Source organism: Panulirus ornatus, chromosome 47 (genome assembly GCF_036320965.1).
Source record: "Panulirus ornatus isolate Po-2019 chromosome 47, ASM3632096v1, whole genome shotgun sequence".
In the NCBI taxonomy this organism is placed as follows: Eukaryota; Metazoa; Arthropoda; class Malacostraca; order Decapoda; family Palinuridae; genus Panulirus; species Panulirus ornatus.
Genome location: NC_092270.1, coordinates 13992529 through 14015182, shown reverse-complemented (window position 1 = coordinate 14015182; position 22654 = coordinate 13992529). Strand labels below are relative to the sequence as shown.

General features: G+C 41.8%; 1 protein-coding gene across 1 annotated transcript in view; it reads left to right on the top strand.

Annotated features, from left to right (window-relative positions):
- Positions 1 to 8274: 8274 nt before the first annotated feature.
- The window catches only part of Rab40 (RAS oncogene family member Rab40), a 108798-nt gene continuing 94418 nt past the window's right edge, over positions 8275 to 22654 (top strand). The window contains exon 1 of the mRNA XM_071689747.1: positions 8275 to 9086. Coding sequence (XP_071545848.1) covers positions 8780 to 9086 — 307 coding nt within the window. The 5' untranslated portion in view covers positions 8275 to 8779. The remainder of the gene's footprint in view (positions 9087 to 22654) is intronic.

The window sequence follows — 22654 nt, the reverse complement described above, 5'->3', positions numbered from 1 at the left end:
GTTGCACTTTCTCATCTTTATTCTGGACACCTTTTGTCTCTCGAATGCTATGAATCGATTTAACACATCATAAGATCGTTCATGCCCAAGATGTAATTTTCTATACTGCAGATGCTAAACGCCTGCCTCTCACATGACTCACACTGACCTAATACGATGCAAAGATCATAAGGGAAGTGAAGGTCATGGAGGATGGCAATTAACTTTAAAGGGGACCATGCCAAACTCCGAAGTTGGTCTAATGAGTGATTGATTAAATCCACTCCAAGAAAATGTATAGTATTGAGGTTGGGTCACAGCGAAAGATTTTGATATGATTATGAACTAGAAGGAAACAAGCTTCAAGAATCCGTGTGAAAGAGACTTGGGAATCGAAATTGTCCCTAACCTGTTACTAGAGTCCCACCTTTGAAGAATGATGAAGAAGACCAACTGTCTGCTAGTAAAAATTACAGCTGCATTTAAATTCCTTGACAGAGAATTGGTCAACACCTTTTTCACTTCATACATAAGGCTAAATGGAACATGCTCCTAAAGTTTGGTCACCGTGCGTAAAGAAACAAAGTTAATAGAGAAGGTCCAGAGGAGAACACAACAAACATGGTACCAGAATTAAGAGAGCTTAGGAGAATCTAAAGCCTTTAGCCTTTCCGTTACTAACGGAAAGGCTAAAGGCTTTAGATTCTCCTACCTTGGAAGAGGTGACGTGATCACAACCTTTAAGTTTTTAAAACATCGATAGCGTAGACATCGAACAGTTCTTGAAAGATGTAGGGGTAGGGTAACATGACATAACATGAAATTAAGCAAGAAACCTAGTTAATTAAGGAAGTACTTTTGTAGTAAAAGAGCGGTGGATGACTGGAATGACAAAGGAAATAGATAATGCAGACAGCACACAAAAATTAAAGAAGTTTCATTCACGTAAGTAAAAATTTGCACTTACAAAATCATAGCACTTTATGGCTTGTTCTGTCTGATGGACGTGGTCAACTTCCTGCGTGTTGCAGAAGCCCCGTAGAAGGAATTCCAGAGGCAGAAAAGGAAGCAGTTCTAGCATTTGGATATGACAGGCGGTGAGCTAAAGGGCTTGGCAAAACCATCGATTCAAAGGCAGGGCCTCGTAGAACTGACATCGGCCTTGGGAAAAAGTTGGCAATTGTTCTTAATCCCTCCCCCCCCCATCACCCACCCCAGGGGTCGGGGGGAGGGGGATTAACGTGAATTAAAGTCAGCATCATTGGATACCCTATAGAATTTATTTTAATTACTCATACTTTCTGTTATTTGATAAGTTATTAATTCAATATATATAAATCTTCCTCTTCTGTGGGACGCCCAGGGGCCCGAGCTTCGAATTTCGCCCCAGTAGGGATACTGGGGTGGTCCTGCTCCAAGAGGAGTTACAAATTTATCAGTGATTGGTCCAAACACAGTCAGAATACAAATTCACTGTGAGAGTAAAGTACTTTCCTCACTGAAGTGCCAAGACGGTGACTACATCGCTGAATGATTGTTATAAGACAGAACTTTACCTTATGTAGACATCATTAAACCCTTTTTTCGAACTGATCACCCAAATATATGATTTTTTACAATTTCTCTGGTACGGAGACCATTTCTTAGAAAGCTAAACTCTTGTAACTTCTGGATTCAAAACTGTCTTTTGGGACTACCAGCATCCCTTTCCTACCACAAGCTACCTTACACACAGTCTAACGATGCGTATGAAGACTTCATAAGCCACAATTCTGAAATAGATAATTTCCAAGGTACACCATCCCACCATAACCTACTTGAAACTTATGAAGACGCCAACAATGAATTGTACAAAGTTAAAATGTCATTAAAAAAAAGTAGCCCTTCAAAACTATATATTGGGTGATAGACAGAGCAAGACTATCATGATCATGAATAGCTAACTCGACGTCTGTCATCGGCTACATCATAGCATGAATGAGAAGCTGTCTGAAATCTGCATTTGTGTAATATGGTCCCCTAAGCGAGTGGAAGTTGCTGTCGTTAATATCATCAGTGATTGGATGATAAGGATTATTTTCACCTATGATTAGTGAAGGCAAGGGCTTACCTGAGAGGAGTGGCGACTACTATCTAGTTGAGATGAAACATTTCCCACACCCCTTTCCATTTTAAATGATTGGTCTAATGCAATCGAAGAATTAAAAGCTTTGACCTGAATGGAATTCTTTAGAATGGTAGCTCAAGAAAATCTTGATCATCACCATATTTTCTGTAATACTTCTCGTGCTTATGGTGTATTCACTTGCCATCAGAGATATCCCGTCATTCTTAAAGCTGCATTTTTACTTGATACTTATCTTGCCGTTTGTAAGAATACCCGAATCCAATAAGGCATCTTACAGACTGACGTGTCCACAATGGATTAAATGCGTCACTCCATTATTTTCGCAGTCAACTTTCATACGTCTGGCGCCAACATCTCCCCACCATAGGAGTACCTTTAATAACTCCTATCCTTACTCTCAACAACATGATCATATGGCATCAGGATGTATAAATACAAATGTCTCACTAAGAGTCAACTCAACCCTCACCCTGGGAAGCAAATGATACAGTAAAACAATAAACAATACCCAAAGTGACTATACTGATCCTCAACCTAAATCTACAATGCATCTCAAACCCTCCAATCTCACATATTCAGTCTCTGAGGAGGCTTTACAGTTCGTCCTGTTTTAGACACATAAGTTGACGACGGTGTCATAGAGTGAGCCTCATCAGAACCTTGAGCATATGCTGGGAAGGCATCTGTTGGTGGTAAGGGACTATGAGCTTCATCTGTTGTAGCATCCTCCCCTGCAGATGAAAGCTCCAAGTTACGCAGTTTTTGCACTGGCCTACTAATTACTCCCTTTGCAGTCTTAACTTTGACACTACGAATTATTCCATCCTTCCCAGGGAATAGCTCAACAATCACTCCAAGGGGCCATTGCAAACGAGAATTATCTTCGCGAACCAGCACAACAGATCCCTTCTCCAGTTTACATCTGGGTATGAAACCTGTAATGATAGGGGATAAATTCAATAAATAGTCAGACACCCAAACATTCCAAAACTTATCAAGTTGTTGATGTCTCAGGCTTTCTCGCTCACATAGGTTCTTATGTGACATTTCAGGAACCTGGCAATCACCTTTAAGCTCTCTATGAAATCCAGCAGTACGTCCAATTAAAAAATGAGGTGTTAAAGGGCTTACAGAATTAGGATCATCTGTGGCAAACGTTAAGGGTCTGGAATTTACACATGCCTCAATTTCATGCAAGGTAGTCTCTAGCTCACATCTTGTTAAAACATTTTATACCAAGTCTTTCTCAGAACTAATTTAACAGATCGGACTAATCTTTCCCACCAACCTCCCCACCATGAAGCATGGGGTACAACAAACTTCCACTGGGGAGCAAGGGTGCCAAAGAACTAATGCATTTCTTTAGACATACTAATAAAAGTCTTGGCATTGTCAGAGTAAATAACTGATGGAAGGCCTCTTCTGGCAGAAAACCTACGAAAGGCAAGTAAGCAATCATCGTAAGACATAGAGTTAGTCAACTCTAAGTGTACTGCACGGACAACTCCACAAGTGAATAACAAAATGTACAGCTTCTTGCATGGAAAATCAACACAAAACAGTGGTCCAGCATAATCTACACCTGTCACAAAAAAGGAGTAGCAGAGGTAATTCTTAGTCCTGGGAGAGGAGCTACAGGCTGACGGCAAGCTTGTGAGTGATGTCTACGACAAATCACACACTCTCTACAGACTACCTTAGCAAGCTTTCTTAATCCGACAGTTAACAAGATCTTAATGTTGAAATTAAAGTGGAACACCAGAGTGTTTCAGAAATACATGTTGGAAACTAACTAACAGCTTGGCAATGTGACCTGCTGGAATAATCATAGGATACTTGCAATCATAACTTAATTCAGCCTGGTCCAGCCGACTCTTGCTTCTCAAAAGACCATTTTCATCCATAAAAGGATTGAATTTCCTAATGTCAGAACTCTTAGGGAGTGACTTTCCAAGCATTAAGGCATTGATCTCTTGGCTGTACCTTTGTCTCTGAACACAAATTATTAACTTTGTCTTAGCTTGATCTAACTCTGTATATGACAAGGGCCCAAAACATTTAACAGCATGAGGTTTACAATTGTTCACAAACCTTATTACCCAAGCTACACACTTCATAGCTTTTGTAAAATGACCCCAGCGGGCGTAGTCAATCCCTACTGATGGATGCTCGGACACTAAGCATGTCACTGGGCTGTCAGGGAATACCTCCTCTACAATGGGCAGTGCTGCTGGTACCTCATCCTGTTGCATGGGAGTAAAGTGTTCAGGGAGCCAAGCAGGACCATTCAGCCACGAGGTACAGGAAGTTAAGTCTTCAGCAAAGGCACCTCTGGAAATAAGGTCTGCTGGATTTTTACCAGGAATATGCTTCCACTGAATTGGGGGGATTAAACTGAATCTCAGTTACTCGATTCGCTACAAAAGTCCTCCATCTATTAGGGTCTCCCTTTATCCATGACAATGCTACTTTAGAATCAGTCCAGCAGTACATTTGTGCATCAATTAAGTGTAGGGAAGTCTTCACAAATACAGATAGCCTAGCACACAAAGAGCACCCATTAATTCCAACCTCGGCACCGACAGTTTCTTGATAGGTGCTACCCTTCCTTTGGTTAGAACTAAGATTACCTTAAATGACCCGTCATTATCAGGAACTCTCAAGTATACACAGGCACCATACCCCTCCTGAAGTTTAGGATTGGATTTAAATTTATGCATCAAATATAACAACCTTTCCCTTGCAAGCCTTTCATTATTTTGGAGGCTACACTTATGCTCTGATTTCCAGGGAAGAGCAACCTCATATCTATCATCCTTAACTGTCTTTGAAAAGGATTTTAACACAGGATGGTTGCTAACATCAGGATATACTTCCTTTTTACAAATTCCCACCGATTCTAAATCCCAAAACTTATGTAACTCATTCTCATCGAAATTGTTAAATGAATAACATCTGAGACAACTTATTTCCCTTGGATGCCGAAGCACAATTCCCAGATAGGATCCAACCAAACACCGTCTCTTGAGCCACTAGTCCCTCAACCTGCGAATTCTTGTTGGGGATTACAAATTTCCAATAGGCATCGAGTCCTATCAAAATGTCATTTACCTTCCTGTCCCGCTCATACTCATCTGCTAACTGCCCAGACTTTAATTAAAGGGCAGTAGGGTTTCAGCTGGAACACAAGGACGTAATAATGGAGCACATATTGTGGGCACTTCAGCTGCAAGTAAACACACTACTTCATTATTAACATCCACTAAATTCAGGTCATAAATATTACACTGGGTAGATCTAGAACTCTTACTTCCCCCAAAGGCAGAATAGGACATCTGTTCAGAAGATACCCATGTAGGCCTAACCTTCCTTACAAATTCACTCGACACATAGGATCGATCTGCCCCAGAGTCGAACAACAAGGTAGCTTCACTGTACTTGCCATGCCTTCCATACACTTTAACCTATGCTGTCGGCAAGACACAACACCTTTGTTTAAACTGTGAAGAATGAGAAACACCAACTAGATCACCAGGCATAACATTGGTATCTCCCGTTTCCCCTTCACTCTCCTTGGCCGGCTGACTAACAGCCCTGCCCTTAGGTGAAACATTATCCTTTGAGCAGAGGACATTATGGTTGCCTTTACACTTAGAGCACTTTGCCTTGCAACCTCAAGCTACGTGCCCCCTTTTTAAGCACTTAAAACACAGCTCAGCAGAACGAATATTTTCCAGTCGTTCTGCACGTGGAAGTTTGATAACTTTAAAGCACTTTTCACTGGAATGGGACTTATTACAAAATCCACACCCACCTGAATATGTCTCTGAGACTGTCTGAAGAGCAAATGCAGAACTAGGAGACTTCTTTCTTCTCTCAGGCTCCCTCACACTGCGGCTGTCTGTCCCTGCAGCAGTAGTCACGTCCTTAAAGGAGTCTGAGCGTTCACGGCGCTCAATCTCCTTCCTAAGAAAATCTAGCAGCCATGCGAGATCCCTTTCGTGGCCCGATCCTTCCCTCGACCACTCCAAACGAATGTCGCTCGGCAGATGAGACAAAATCACTGGAGTGAGGAAGAGGACAAACTCACTGCCACTTACCCTCAGTGCCTCCAAACTCCTGATGTGGACCAGGAGGTCATCCTGCAGCTTCCTCAAGGCGGACACATAAGTCGTAGATCCTTGAGGCTTGAACGGCAGGCTCAAGCCAAGAAGAGCTTGAATGTGGGCGAAGATAATCCTCTCTGGCTTCCCATACCACTCCTTCAACAGATTACAGGCCACAGCATAATTAACTGCAGTAAGTGACAAGCCTTGGATGACAGACTTGGCCTCACCTTCCATAAGGCCTGCAGATAGGTGAACTTGCTGATGGCTGGTAGAGTAGAGTCGTCTACCATGGCCGCGAACAAATCCCAGAATGACTGCCACTGGGTTAGTTCACCACTAAACTTCGGCAAGTAGAGCCGTGGAAGGTTCACACTGGCACTAGTAGGCACTGCGCTTGCACTTGCAGACTTATCTTCACTACTTCCCGACCCTTCATGAACGGCAGTCTTATCCAGTTTCGCCAACAGCTCGCCAGCCTGCACCCGAACAGCTCTAACACCACTGCGTAAACTATCTGCTTTGTCCAGGTCTGCTTCCAACATCTCAGGGTCACTTATTGTCAGTTCATATTCCGCTTGAACTCGGTCCAAGGTGTCTAGACGCTTATCTAAATCCGCTATAGCGTCTTCCAGCTGCACCCTGGACACAGTTGGCAGTTCAAGCAAAGTCCGCAAAGCCTTGGAGGCTCTCGTACACCATCCTCGAGCAGCCGCCCGTCCTCTTTCAAGTTGCTCCTTCTCTGCCATCACGAGTAATCACCACAGCTTGCTGCACGTATACAGAAGTTCAGTTCGCTTGAGCACGTAAAGTCTGCTCCCGGGTTTGGGCACCACCTGTTCCTCTCACACAAGTCCCATAGGAGGAGAAACCGGTGAAAAATAACTCGCGAGGCGGAGCAACACATGGGGGGTATCAAACAGCTCGAGTCTCGTGGTGTACTGAGTTTATTTACTTCGCTGAGTAAATATGATCTCTTCCAAACAACAATGGGATCTTATACATTAATAAGACATCTTACAGACTGACGTGTCCACAATGGATTAGATGCGTCACTCCATTATTTTCGCAGTCAACTTTCATACGTCTGGCGCCAACAACAAGAGCTTATTCTTGTTGGCCAATCTTCATACGTAGACAAAATCCTCACATCTTACACAGTACACCAGAACAAAGAGCCGAGTTACAGTGAAAGGCCCGGATTTTTTTTTTTTCCCGTGGGAGAGAGAAGATTAAGGGTTGTCCTGATCACTAGTCCTCATCCTCTAATGTTTCAACCCAGGTGATGATGCAGACAATGAAGTGTTCGGAAAATGTAGAAATTCAGCAATCAGGGGACATAGCCTGAAACTGAGCAAGAAACTTGCTGAAAAAAATGTAGAGAAATGTTTCTATAGTATGCATGGCAGAGGGATGGAATGAATTGATCAGGAAATAGTAAATGTAGACAGCATACGAACGTTTACAAGGTTGTATGGTAAAGAAGGTTCAAGAGACGGTGCCCCAATGGTGTAAAACCCTATCCGTACGGAACAAATAGGTGTGTAATTACACTCACGTAATCACAGTCACACATCTTAAAAGAGTCCAATATACTAATAGTCATACATGGGCCGACTTGTGCGGGTATGGCAAACCCAAGAACGGGCATTGACAGCGAATATTTACACATTTTTCTTCGGCACATATTACACGAACCACAAATTACACAAAAAGAACCTAACGCATTTAGAATCACATATAGGCCTACATGTTCCGGTAATGGCACCCCGGGAACACACCCTCCCTGTACCAATAATGACACACCCGATGACAGGCTGTCATAATCTAGGCATTACATACTATCATATTTATAATAGATACTGATCATTATATATGAATGTGCAGTGAATCCACACAAATTTGGTCCATCCAGTTAAAATGACGTGGATTTAATGAGAGTAGACTGGGTGAATTGGTATATGAACTAATTTCACAAGTATCCCATTAACTTAGGCTCACGTGACCGTTTTCTACGACCACCTTGACTGGATGGTGCTGCCATCTGGGCCCAGTTGGTTTGTTTTGTTGCTGGAAGTCAGGATTTCAGAGTTTTCAAATATAATCTCTCGCTACTTTATGCCATAAACCCAACTGATAAACTTGATACGAATCTTCAGTAACCTCAAAGTGTTCAAGAATGCTCGAATAAAACATTCTGCCATCCTCAACTTACGAGAATTGGTCATCATCGAAATATTTGTCATCTTGACTGAGGAACTTTCACAGTGTAATTGTTAATGCTTAGTGGATAGTGGTGGTGTTTTGGCTGTCCTTGGCTGTTCCTGCTCTGCCAGGCAGCTCTAACCTGCGCTTAGATTTGCAGGAGTCTGTGGTTATGATGAGAGATAATTTACAAGGAAACGTTACCATAGTGAGTTATAACCAATTGTGAAAATTACGGTTATTGAAAATTATCCCCTCAAATCGAAAAAGACATTGGTTCGCGAGGCATGTTTTGACACTTTCATTTTGGAAAGAAATAGACAGATGGCGACGTGGGCAAGATTTGAGGGCTTCCTCTTTCATGCCCTGCAGGCAAAGAGAATACAGCCAACAGAAATACAAATCAGATATCTGTAACCAACAACGTTTTTTTGATCATAGCGAAGGTGACAAAGTGTCTTCCAATGTACCCATCAGCAATAGTAGCTCGAGTGATGAGATGAGCATGATGTCAGATGGTGGGGGGCAAGGTGGAGGGGGTGAGTCCAGCAAGCCATATGATTACTTATTAAAGTTTCTGTTGGTGGGCGACAGTGATGTTGGCAAGCATGAGATCTTGCAGCCTCTTGAGGATGGTTCCACCGAGTCCCCCTTTTGTGTTGGCAGTGGTAAGTTTCCTGCAGTTTCCGGCAAATTACTATTTCAGCTACTCATTGAAAGTAATTTGGGGTTTAGAATGAATTTGTTCAGCAATGATAGTGAGGTGATTAGGGAAGTAGTTCCAGAACTGTCTAGTGTGATTTCCAGCAGTATACCATTAATTCATTGTGCAGTATCACAGTCGTGATGGGATAATTTCTCAGTAAGTAGACACACTTGTATTAGCTTTGGAATCTTCATTCTACTCTTATGGAATCATTATTTGGTGTGTAGATGAAAAGAAAAGTGTGGTTTTTAGATTATCAACATTTTCTTATCTTTTGACAATGATTATCTTGATGGATCTTTTGATAATTATCTTGATGGTTTGTAGGGCAATGAGGGAGAGGGCAAATTTGGAGTTAGATGACATTAATTTGAAATAGAGGTATGTATGAAAACAAAAATAACTATGCAGCAAATGTGTAATGGATGAATTTCCATGTTATTAAGGAGACACGCTACTGGATAGTGCCATGTCTTTTTTGGGTTGAAGAGGTAATTAGTGACTAATTTATTTGGAAATGGACACATAATTTAGATGATAGATTTTGACAAAGATGGTACCAATGAAGGTAATTTACCAGTATAGCTCTGAATTTAAACTAGTTTTGGGAAATGGCAATTTTTTTCAATTGCTCTGCGTAGTACTTTGTTGTAAGATAGACACCTGTGGAACATGTGACCATTGGCACCTCATGGGTGGGCCGTTTTGATAACTGTTTCGTTACCTACACCTTGAAGCCTTGGAACTCTGTACCCCCTCATATCTTTCCCAATAACTATGAGCTGGCACATATTAAGACAGATTTTTCACTTCCGAAATTTGTGAACGTTTTCCCATGTCAGTTTTTCCATTTCATAATCATATCAGTATTTCGACTAAAATTTGGCCTTGTCATAGACTTTTGTCCATGACTGGAACCTTCAGTGTAAGAAAAAGAAAATATTTTATTGAATGATATTGAATAAAATGATAACTTGTGTATCAGAGAAAATATGGGGTTAATTAATGTAAATTTTGGTAATACAAATGATATCAAGAGAACCTGTACAAACCTCACCAAGCATCTCTAAACTGCTGATATGATAGTAGAAATATTGTAAATACCAAAAGATTTTCCTTCTGCTAGGGAATGAGTTGTGTTGCCTTTATTGACATTATGTCAAATTGGCAGTGCATTTTCTTGAGCATGACTGGTATATTTCTATTACTGCATTGAAAATTAAGATAGATTTTGGTAGAGTAAGGTTCTCATTGGTTCTGTTGATTCTTAGCAAGTGTATTACTTCTTTGTGATTTAATTACCAGTAACCCACATTGACCCACGTACTTGACAATTGCCTTATTATTGTTCAGTGAAATATAACGCTCACAGGTATCTCTGTAATACATTAGTAACCATTTTCTAAAGCTACTTTTGGTGTGGAAACATACTGATAGATTATGCCAATTGATTCCTTACACTGTAGAGTTGATATAGAGTGGTATTATCCCTGTAACACCTTTCACCACCACAAGGTGAATCATCAGGTATTTGAATTAAAGGGAAATTGCAGGGTAAAGCCACTGTTTACTAAGTATTCACAGTACAAAGAATCAGTTGGTGCCACGTATGTCAGAATCTATCTGCTAGATCAGGAGGGACACCAGTGGCATCCCAAAGTAATTTGTGAATGTCTTCACATGGACTGTGAGGATATTTGAAGTAGACCATCCTGCATATTAGTGCAATAAACAATCACTTAGTGCTTCATTCAGGTTTTGTAGAACTATATATAGTTTGTAAGTTGGTACATATCAAGTAAAACTGTTTGAAAACAGATTAATTGCCTGTGAGTTCAAGCAGTGGTTATTTTTCCTTGTCATTGAAAACACACACTCCAGTGGATGGCACCATGCATCATAACTTTGGAAGATAAATTTACACAATTAGAGTCTTGTTATGACTGTATGCTGGGTGAATTAAGATCAGACATATGATTCCACCACAATTGGAATCAATTACAAATACAGTTACCCATGAAATCCATGATTATTATTCCTTCCAAATTTAATTTTTTTTTTTTCAAACTATTTGCCATTTCCCGCGTTAGCGAGGTAGCGTTAAGAACAGAGAACTGGGCCTTTGAGGAATATCCTCACCTGGCCCCCTTCTCTGTTCCTTCTTTTGGAAAATTAAAAAAAAAAAATTTAATTGTAATCGGTTATATTTATGGTTGCAGTGAAAACTAAAGTCATGATTCTTATGACAACAAATTAGGTTAAGAGGAGGAAGACAACATAACCAATGCCATGGCTAATTATATGTAAAATGTCTAAAGACATCATCAAAATTATGTACTAGCACATCAAAATGTAGTCCTTTACTTGATTAAACTGCTCTGAAACCTTGCTTCTGGTAGGCTATAATGTTAAGAACAGAATAACTTCCCTACCACTGTATAACCATTGGCTGGAAACAGAGGAGCTTAGGCCAGCTTTGACAATGGACAGGTGATCATGTATGCCAGTATTTAATGGGTTTGGTCGTCTGGAACAGTGGTTGGGAAAGGTATGTGGGCACTTAATCAGATATATATATATATATATATATATATATATATATATATATATATATATATATATATATGTATATATTTTTATATATATATATATATATATATATATATATATATATATATATATATTTTTTTTTTTTTTTTTTTTTTTTTTTTTTGCTGTCTCCCGCATTTGCGAGGTAGCGCAAGGAAACAGACGAAAGAAATGGCCCAACCCACCCCCATACACATGCCTTGATTCAATCCACTGACAGCACGTCAACCCCGGTATACCACATCGCTCCAATTCACTCTATTCTTTGCCCTCCTTTCACCCTCCTGCATGTTCAGGCCCCGATCACACAAAATCTTTTTCACTCCATCTTTCCACCTCCAATTTGGTCTCCCTCTTCTCCTCGTTCCCTCCACCTCCGACACATATATCCTCTTGGTCAATCTTTCCTCACTCATTCTCTCCATGTGACCAAACCATTTCAAAACACCCTCTTCTGCTCTCTCAACCACGCTCTTTTTATTTCCACACATCTCTCTTACCCTTACGTTACTTACTCGATCAAACCACCTCACACCACACATTGTCCTCAAACATCTCATTTCCAGCACATCCATCCTCCTGCGCACAACTCTATCCATAGTCCACGCCTCGCAACCATACAACATTGTTGGAACCACTATTCCTTCAAACATACCCATTTTTGCTTTCCGAGATAATGTTCTCGACTTCCACACATTCTTCAAGGCTCCCAGAATTTTCGCCCCCTCCCCCACCCTATGATCCACTTCCGCTTCCATGGTTCCATCCGCTGCCAGATCCACTCCCAGATATCTAAAACACTTCACTTCCTCCAGTTTTTCTCCATTCAAACTCACCTCCCAATTGACTTGACCCTCAACCCTACTGTACCTAATAACCTTGCTCTTATTCACATTTACTCTTAACTTTCTTCTTTCACACACTTTACCAAACTCAGTCACCAGCTTCTGCACTTTCTCACATGAATCAGCCACCAGCGCTGTATCATCAGCGAACAACAACTGACTCACTTCCCAAGCTCTCTCATCCCCAACAGACTTCATACTTGCCCCTCTTTCCAAAACTCTTGCATTCACCTCCCTAACAACCCCATCCATAAACAAATTAAACAACCATGGAGACTTCACACACCCCTGCCGCAAACCTACATTCACTGAGAACCAATCACTTTCCTCTCTTCCTACACGTACACATGCCTTACATCTTCGATAAAAACTTTTCACTGCTTCTAACAACTTGCCTCCCACACCATATATTCTTAATACCTTCCACAGAGCATCTCTATCAACTCTATCATATGCCTTCTCCAGATCCAGATATATATATATATATATATATATATATATATATATATATATATATATCCCTGGGGATAGGGGAGAAAGAATACTTCCCACGCATTCCTCACGTGTCGTAGAAGGCGACTACAGGGGATGGGAGCGGGGGGGCCAGAAACCCTCCCCTCCTTGTATTTTAACTTTCTAAAAGGGGAAACAGAAGAAGGAGTCACGCGAGGAGTGCTCATCCTCCTTGAAGGCTCAGATTGGGGTGTCTAAATGTGTGTGGATGTAACCAAGATGAGAAAAAAGGAGAGATAGTATGTTTGAGGAAAGGAACCTGGATGTTTTGGCTCTGAGTGAAACGAAGCTCAAGGGTAAAGGGGAAGAGTGGTTTGGGAATGTCTTGGGAGTAAAGTCAGGGGTTAGTGAGAGGACAAGAGCAAGGGAAGGAGTAGCAGTACTCCTGAAACAGGAGTTGTGGGAGTATGTGATAAAATGTAAGAAAGTAAATTCTCGATTGATATGGGTAAAACTGAAAGTTGATGGAGAGAGATGGGTGATTATTGGTGCATATGCACCTGGGCATGAGAAGAAAGATCATGAGAGGCAAGTGTTTTGGGAGCAGCTGAATGAGTGTGTTAGTGGTTTTGATGCACAAGACCGGGTTATAGTGATGGGTGATTTGAATGCAGAGGTGAGTAATGTGGCAGTTGAGGGAATAATTGGTATACATGGAGTGTTCAGTGTTGTAAATGGAAATGGTGAAGAGCTTGTAGATTTATGTGCTGAAAAAGGACTGGTGATTGGGAATACCTGGTTTAAAAAGCGAGATATACATAAGTATACGTATGTAAGTAGGAGAGATGGCCAGAGAGCGTTATTGGATTACGCGTTAATTGATAGACGCACGAAAGAGAGACTTTTGGATGTTAATGTGCTGAGAGGTACAACTGGAGGGATGTCTGATCATTATCTTGTGGAGGTGAAGGTGAAGATTAGTATGGGTTTTCAGAAAAGAAGAGAGAATGTTGGGGTGAAGAGAGTGGTGAGAGTAAGGGAGCTTGGGAAGGAGACTTGTGTGAGGAAGTACCAGGAGAGACTGACTACAGAATGGAAAAAGGTGAGAACAAAGGATGTAAGGGGAGTGGGGGAGGAATGGGATGCATTTAGGGAATCAGTGATGGCTTGCGCAAAAGATGCTTGTGGCATGAGAAGCGTGGGAGGTGGGTTGATTAGAAAAGGTAGTGAGTGGTGGAATGAAGAAGTAAAATTATTAGTGAAAGAGAAGAGAGAGGCATTTGGACGATTTTTGCAGGGAAAAAATGCAAATGAGTGGGAGAGGTATAAAAGAAAGAGGCAGGAGGTTAAGAGAAAGGTGCAAGAGGTGAAAAAGAGGGCAAATGAGAGTTGGTGTGAGAGAGTATCATTAAATTTCAGGGAGAATAAAAAGATGTTCTGGAAGGAGGTAAATAAAGTGCGTAAGACAAGGGAGCAAATGGGAACTTCAGTGAAGGGCGCAAATGGGGAGGTGATAACAAGTAGTGGTGATGTGAGAAGGAGATGGAGTGAGTATTGTGAAGGTTTGTTGAATGTGTTTGATGATAGAGTGGCAGATATAGGGTGTTTTGGTCGAGGTGGTGTGCAAAGTGAGAGGGTTAGGGAAAATGATTTGGTAAATAGAGAAGAGGTAGTAAAAGCTTTGCGGAAGATGAAAGCCGGCAAGGCAGCAGGTTTGGATGGTATTGCAGTGGAATTTATTAAAAAAAGGGGGTGACTGTATTGTTGAGTGGTTGGTAAGGTTATTTGATGTATGTATGACTCATGGTGAGGGGCCTGAGGATTGGTGGAATGCTTGCATAGTGCCATTGTACAAAGGCAAAGGGGATAAGAGTGAATGCTCAAATTACAGAGATATAAGTTTGTTGAGTATTCCTGGTAAATTATATGGGAGGGTATTGATTGAGAGGGTGAAGGCATGTACAGAGCATCAGATTGGGGAAGAGCAGTGTGGTTTCAGAAGTGGTAGAGGATGTGTGGATCAGGTGTTTGCTTTGAAGAATGTATGTGAGAAATACTTAGAAAAACAAATGTATTTGTATGTAGCATTTATGGATGTGGAGAAGGCATATGATAGAGTTGATAGAGATGCTCTGTGGAAGGTTTTAAGAATATATGGTGTGGGAGGCAAGTTGTTAGAAGCAGTGAAAAGTTTTTATCGAGGATGTAAGGCATGTGTACGTGTAGGAAGAGAGGAAAGTGATTGGTTCTCAGTGAATGTAGGTTTGCAGCAGGGGTGTGTGATGTCTCCATGGTTGTTTACTTTGTTTATGGATGGGGTTGTTTGGGAGGTAAATGCAAGAGTTTTGGAAAGAGGGGCAAGTATGCAGTCTGTTGTGGATGAGAGAGCTTGGGAAGTGAGTCAGTTGTTGTTCGCTGATGATACAGCGCTGGTGGCTGATTCATGTAAGAAACTGCAGAAGCTGGTGACTGAGTTTGATAAAGTGTGTGAAAGAAGAAAGTTAAGAGTAAATGTGAATAAGAGCAAGGTACAGTTGGGTTGAGGGTCAAGTAAATTGGGAGGTAAGTTTGAATGGAGAAAAACTGGAGGAAGTAAAGTGTTTTAGATATCTGGGAGTAGATCTGGCAGCGGATGGAACCATGGAAGTGGAAGTGAATCATAGGGTGGGGAGGGGGCGAAAATTCTGGGAGCCTTGAAGAATGTGTGGAAGTTGAGAACATTATCTCGGAAAGCGAAAATGGGTATGTTTGAAGGAATAGTGGTTCCAACAATGTTGTATGGTTGTGAGGTGTGGGCTATGAATAGAGTTGTGCGCAGGAGGGTGGATGTGCTGGAAATGAGATGTTTGAGGACCATATGTGGTGTGAGGTGGTTTGATCGAGTAAGGAATGTAAGGGTAAGAGAGATGTTTGGAAATAAAAAGAGTGTGGTTGAGAGAGCAGAAGAGGGTGTTTTGAAATGGTTTGGTCACATGGAGAGAATGAGTGAGGAAAGATTGACCAAGAGGATATATGTGTCAGAGGTGGAGGGGACGAGGAGAAGTGGAAGACCAAATTGGAGGTGGAAAGATGGAGTGAAAAAGATTTTGAGTGATTGGGGCCTGAACATGCAGGAGGGTGAAAGGCGTGCAAGGAATAGAGTGAATTGGAACGATGTGGTATACCAGGGTCGGCGTGCTGTCAATGGATTGAACCAGGGCATGTGAAGCGTCTGGGGTAAACCATGGAAAGTGTGCGGGGCCTGGATGTGGAAAGGGAGCTGTGGTTTCGGTGCATTATTACATGACAGCTAGAGACTGAGTGTGAATGAATGGGGCCTTTGATGTTTTTTCCTAGCGCTACCTCGCACACATGAGGGGGGAGGGGGATGTTATTCCATGTGTGGCGAGGTGGCAATGGGAACAAATAAAGGCAGACAGTATGAATTATGTACATGTGTATATATGCATATGTCTGTGTGTGTATATATATGTGTACATTGAGATGTATAGGTATGTATATATGCATGTGTGGACGTGTATGTATATACATGTGTATGTGGGCGGGTTGGGCCATTCTTTCGTCTGTCTCCTTGCGCTACCTCGCTAATGCGGGAGACAGCGACAAAGCAAAATAAAAAGAATAATAGAATATATATTCATACCATTCGCCACTTCCCGCACCAGCGAGGTAGTGCCAAGAACAGAGGACTGGGCCTTTGAGGGAATATCCTCACGTGGCCCCCTTCCCTGTTCCTTCTTTTGGAAAATTTAAAAAAAGAAAATGAGAGGGGAGGATTTCCAGCCCCCTGCTTCCTTCCCTTTTAGTCGCCTTCTACGACACGCAGGGAATACGTGGGAAGTATTCTTTCTCCCCTATCCTGCATGTTCAGGCCCCGATCACACAAAATCTTTTTCACTCCATCTTTCCACCTCCAATTTGGTCTCCCACTTCTCCTCGTTCCCTCCACTTCCGACACATATATCATCTTGGTCAATCTTTCCTCACTCATTCTCTACATGTGCCCAAACCATTTCAAAACACCCTCTTCTGCTATCTCAACCATGCTCTTTTTATTTCCACACATCTCTCTTACCCTTACACTACTTACTCGATCAAACCACCTCACACCACACATTGTCCTCAAACATCTCATTTCCAGCACATCCACCCTCCTGCGCACAACTCTATCCATAGCCCACGCCTCGCAACCATACATCATTGTTGGAACCACTATTCCTTCAAACATACCCATTTTTGCTTTCCGAGATAATGTTCTTGACTTCCACACATTCTTCAAGGCTCCCAGGATTTTTGCCCCCTCCCCCACCCTATGATTCACTTCCGCTTCCATGGTTCCATCTGCTGCCAGATCCGCTCCCAGATATCTAAAACACTTTACTTCCTCCAGTTTTTCTCCATTCAAACTTACCTCCCAATTGACTTGACCCTCAACCCTACTGTACCTAATGACCTTGCTCTTATTCACATTTACTCTTAACTTTCTTCTATCACACACTTTATCAAACTCAGTCACCAGCTTCTGCAGTTTCTCACATGAATCAGCCACCAGCGCTGTATCATCAGCGAACAACAACTGACTCACTTCCCAAGCTCTCTCATCCACAACAGACTGCATACTTGCCCCTCTTTCCAAAACTCTTGCATTCACCTCCCTAACAACCCCATCCATAAACAAATTAAACAACCATGGAGACATCACACACCCCTGCCGCAAACCTACATTCACTGAGAACCAATCACATTCCTCTCTTCCTACATGTACACATGCCTTACATCCTCGATAAAAACTTTTCACTGCTTCTAACAACTTGCCTCCCACACCATATATTCTTAATACCTTCCTCAGAGCATCTCTATCAACTCTATCATATGCCTTCTCCAGATCCATAAATGCTACATACAAATCCATTTGCTTTTCTAAGTATTTCTCACATACATTCTTCAATGCAAACACCTGATCCACACATCCTCTACCACTTCTAAAACCACACTGCTCTTCCCCAATCTGATGCTCTGTACGTGCCTTCACCCTCTCAATCAATACCCTCCCATATGATTTACCAGGAATACTCAACAAACTTATACCTCTTTAATTTGAGCACTCACTCTTATCCCCTTTGCCTTTTTACAGTGGCACTATGCACGCATTCCGCCAATCCTCAGGCACTTCACCATGAGTCATACATACATTAAATAACCTTACCAACCAGTCAACAATAGTCACCCCCTTTTTGAATAGATTCCACTGCAATACCATTCAAACCTGCTGCCTTGCCGGCTTTCACCTTCCGCAAAGCTTTTACTACCTCTTCTCTGTTTACCAAATCATTTTCCCTAACCCTCTCACTTTGCACACCACCTCGACCAAAACACCGTATATCTGCCACTCTATCATCAAACACATTCAACAAACCTTCAAAATACTCACTCCATCTCCTTCTCACATCACCACTACTTGTTATATGTGTGTGTGTGTGTGTGTGTGTGTGTGTGTGTGTGTGTGTGTGTGTGTATATATATATATATATATATATATTATTTTTTTTTTTATTATACTTTGTCGCTGTCTCCCGCGTTTGCGAGGTAGCGCAAGGAAACAGACGAAAGAAATGGCCCAACCCCCCCCCCCCCATACACATGTATATACATACGTCCACACACGCAAATATACATACCTACACAGCTTTCCATGGTTTACCCCAGACGCTTCACATGCCTTGATTCAATCCACTGACAGCACGTCAACCCCGGTATACCACATCGCTCCAATTCACTCTATTCCTTGCCCTCCTTTCACCCTCCTGCATGTTCAGGCCCCAATCACACAAAATCTTTTTCACTCCATCTTTCCACCTCCAATTTGGTCTCCCTCTTCTCCTCGTTCCCTCCACCTCCGACACATATATCCTCTTGGTCAATCTTTCCTCACTCATTCTCTCCATGTGCCCAAACCACTTCAAAACACCCTCTTCTGCTCTCTCAACCACGCTCTTTTTATTTCCACACATCTCTCTTACCCTTACGTTACTCACTCGATCAAACCACCTCACACCACACATTGTCCTCAAACATCTCATTTCCAGCACATCCATCCTCCTGCGCACAACTCTATCCATAGCCCACGCCTCGCAACCATACAACATTGTTGGAACCACTATTCCTTCAAACATACCCATTTTTGCTTTCCGAGATAATGTTCTCGACTTCCACACATTCTTCAAGGCCCCCAGAATTTTCGCCCCCTCCCCCACCCTATGATCCACTTCCGCTTCCATGGTTCCATCCGCTGCCAGATCCACTCCCAGATATCTAAAACACTTCACTTCCTCCAGTTTTTCTCCATTCAAACTCACCTCCCAATTGACTTGACCCTCAACCCTACTGTACCTAATAACCTTGCTCTTATTCACATTTACTCTTAACTTTCTTCTTCCACACACTTTACCAAACTCAGTCACCAGCTTTTGCAGTTTCTCACATGAATCAGCCACCAGCGCTGTATCATCAGCGAACAACAACTGACTCACTTCCCAAGCTCTCTCATCCCCAACAGACTGCATACTTGCCCCTCTTTCCAAAACTCTTGCATTTACTTCCCTAACAACCCCATCCATAAACAAATTAAACAACCATGGGGACATCACACACCCCTGCCGCAAACCTACATTCACTGAGAACCAATCACTTTCCTCTCTTCCTACACGTACACATGCCTTACATCCTCGATAAAAACTTTTCACTGCTTCTAACAACTTGCCTCCCACACCATATATTCTTAATACCTTCCACAGAGCATCTCTATCAACTCTATCATATGCCTTCTCCAGATCCATAAATGCTACATACAAATCCATTTGCTTTTCTAAGTATTTCTCACATACATTCTTCAAAGCAAACACCTGATCCACACATCCTCTACCACTTCTGAAACCACACTGCTCTTCCCCAGTCTGATGCTCTGTACATGCCTTCACCCTCTCAGTCAATACCCTCCCATATAATTTACCAGGAATACTCAACAAACTTATACCTCTGTAATTTGAGCACTCACTCTTATCCCCTTTGCCTTTGTACAATGGCACTATGCACGCATTCCGCCAATCCTCAGGCACCTCACCATGAGTCATACATACATTAAATAACCTTACCAACCAGTCAACAATACAGTCACCCCCTTTTTAAATAAATTCCACTGCAATACCATCCAAACCTGCTGCCTTGGTGGCTTTCATCTTCCGCAAAGCTTTCACTACCTCTTCTCTGTTTACCAAATCATTTTCCCTAACCCTCTCACTTTGCACACCACCTCGACCAAAACACCCTATATCTGCCACTCTATCATCAAACACATTCAACAAACCTTCAAAATACTCACTCCATCTCCTTCTCACATCACCACTACTTGTTATCACCTCCCCATTTGCGCCCTTCACTGAAGTTCCCATTTGCTCCCTTGTCTTACGCACTTTATTTACCTCCTTCCAGAACATCTTTTTATTCTCCCTAAAATTTAATGATACTCTCTCACCCCAACTCTCATTTGCCCTTTTTTCACCTCTTGCACCTTTCTCTTGACCTCCTGTCTCTTTCTTTTATACATCTCCCACTCAATTGCATTTTTTCCCTGCAAAAATCGTCCAAATGCCTCTCTCTTCTCTTTCACTAATACTCTTACTTCTTCATCCCACCACTCACTACCCTTTCTAATCAACCCACCTCCCACTCTTCTCATGCCACAAGCATCTTTTGCGCAATCCATCACTGATTCCCTAAATACATCCCATTCCTCCCCCACTCCCCTTACTTCCATTGTTCTCACCTTTTTCCATTCTGTACTCAGTCTCTCCTGGTACTTCCTCACACAGGTCTCCTTCCCAAGCTCACTTACTCTCACCACCTTCTTCACCCCAACATTCACTCTTCTTTTCTGAAAACCCATACTAATCTTCACCTTAGCCTCCACAAGATAATGATCAGACATCCCTCCAGTTGCACCTCTCAGCACATTGACATCCAAAAGTCTCTCTTTCGCACGCCTGTCAATTAACACGTAATCCAATAACGCTCTCTGGCCATCTCTCCTACTTACATAAGTATACTTATGTATATCTCGCTTTTTAAACCAGGTATTCCCAATCATGTCATTTTTCAGCACATAAATCTACAAGCTCTTCACCATTTCCATTTACAACACTGAACACCCCATGCATACCAATTATTCCCTCAACTGCCACATTACTCACCTTTGCATTCAAATCACCCATCACTATAACCCGGTCTCGTGCATCAAAACCGCTAACACACTCATTTAGCTGCTCCCAAAACACTTGCCTCTCATGATCTTTCTTCTCATGCCCAGGTGCATATGCACCAATAATCACCCACCTCTCTCCGTCAACTTCCAATTTTACCCATATTAATCGAGAATTTACTTTCTTACATTCTATCACATACTCCCACAACTCCTGTTTCAGGAGTATTGCTACTCCTTCCCTTGCTCTTGTCCTCTCACTAACCCCTGACTTCACTCCCCAGACATTTCCAAACCACTCTTCCCCTTTACCCTTGAGCTTCGTTTCACTCAGAGCCAAAACATCCAGGTTCCTTTCCTCAAACATACTACCTATCTCTCCTTTTTTCACATCTTGGTTACATCCACACACATTTAGGCATCCCACTCTGAGCCTTCGAGGAGGATGAGCACTCCCCGCGTGACTCCTTCTTCTGTTTCCCATTTTAGAAAGTTAATACAAGGAGGGGAGGATTTCCGGCCCCCCGCTCCCGTCCCCTCTAGTCGCTTTCTACGAAACGCGAGGAATACGTGGGAAGTATTCTTTCACCCCTATCCCCAGGGATAATATACATATATGTACACACACACACACACACACACACACACACACACACATACATATATATACATATGAAAAATGTAAGAAACAATTTAGAAAACAAACTTTTAGCTTGAAATGAATGAAAAAATGAACGTCACATAATGGTTCAACCTCTGGCTATGGAAAATGAAAATGTACAATTTATTCACACAAACGTCAATAGCAGTTCTCATCAATATCACCACTGAATCAATAAGCTTCAATGTCTAAGCTACATTTTTTCTCCAACTTCACTATTTTCTTGTCAAAACACCATGCATGAAAACTATCACTCCAGTAACACAACTATAAACATTTACTTCCCCTTTAAAAAGTTCTGGGGAAGTCTGTCTCGATTACTGCGGCGAGGCGACACGACGCTGACACAATCACTGTCACAATATCACTTCTGCCTCCTTCCAAGCGTTGTTTATATATATATATATATATTTATATATATATATATATATATATATATATATATATATATATATATATATATATATATATATATATATATATGTATATATTATTTTTTTTATTTTTTTTTTATTTTTTTTTTTGTCACTATCTCCTGCATTTGCGAGGTAGCGCAAGGAAACAGACGAAAGAAATGGCCTAACCCAACCCCATACACATGTATATACATACACGTCCACACACGCAAATATACATACCTACACAGCTTTCCATGGTTTACCCCAGACGCTTCACATGCCCTGATTCAATCCACTGACAGCACGTCAACCCCGGTATAGCACATCGAT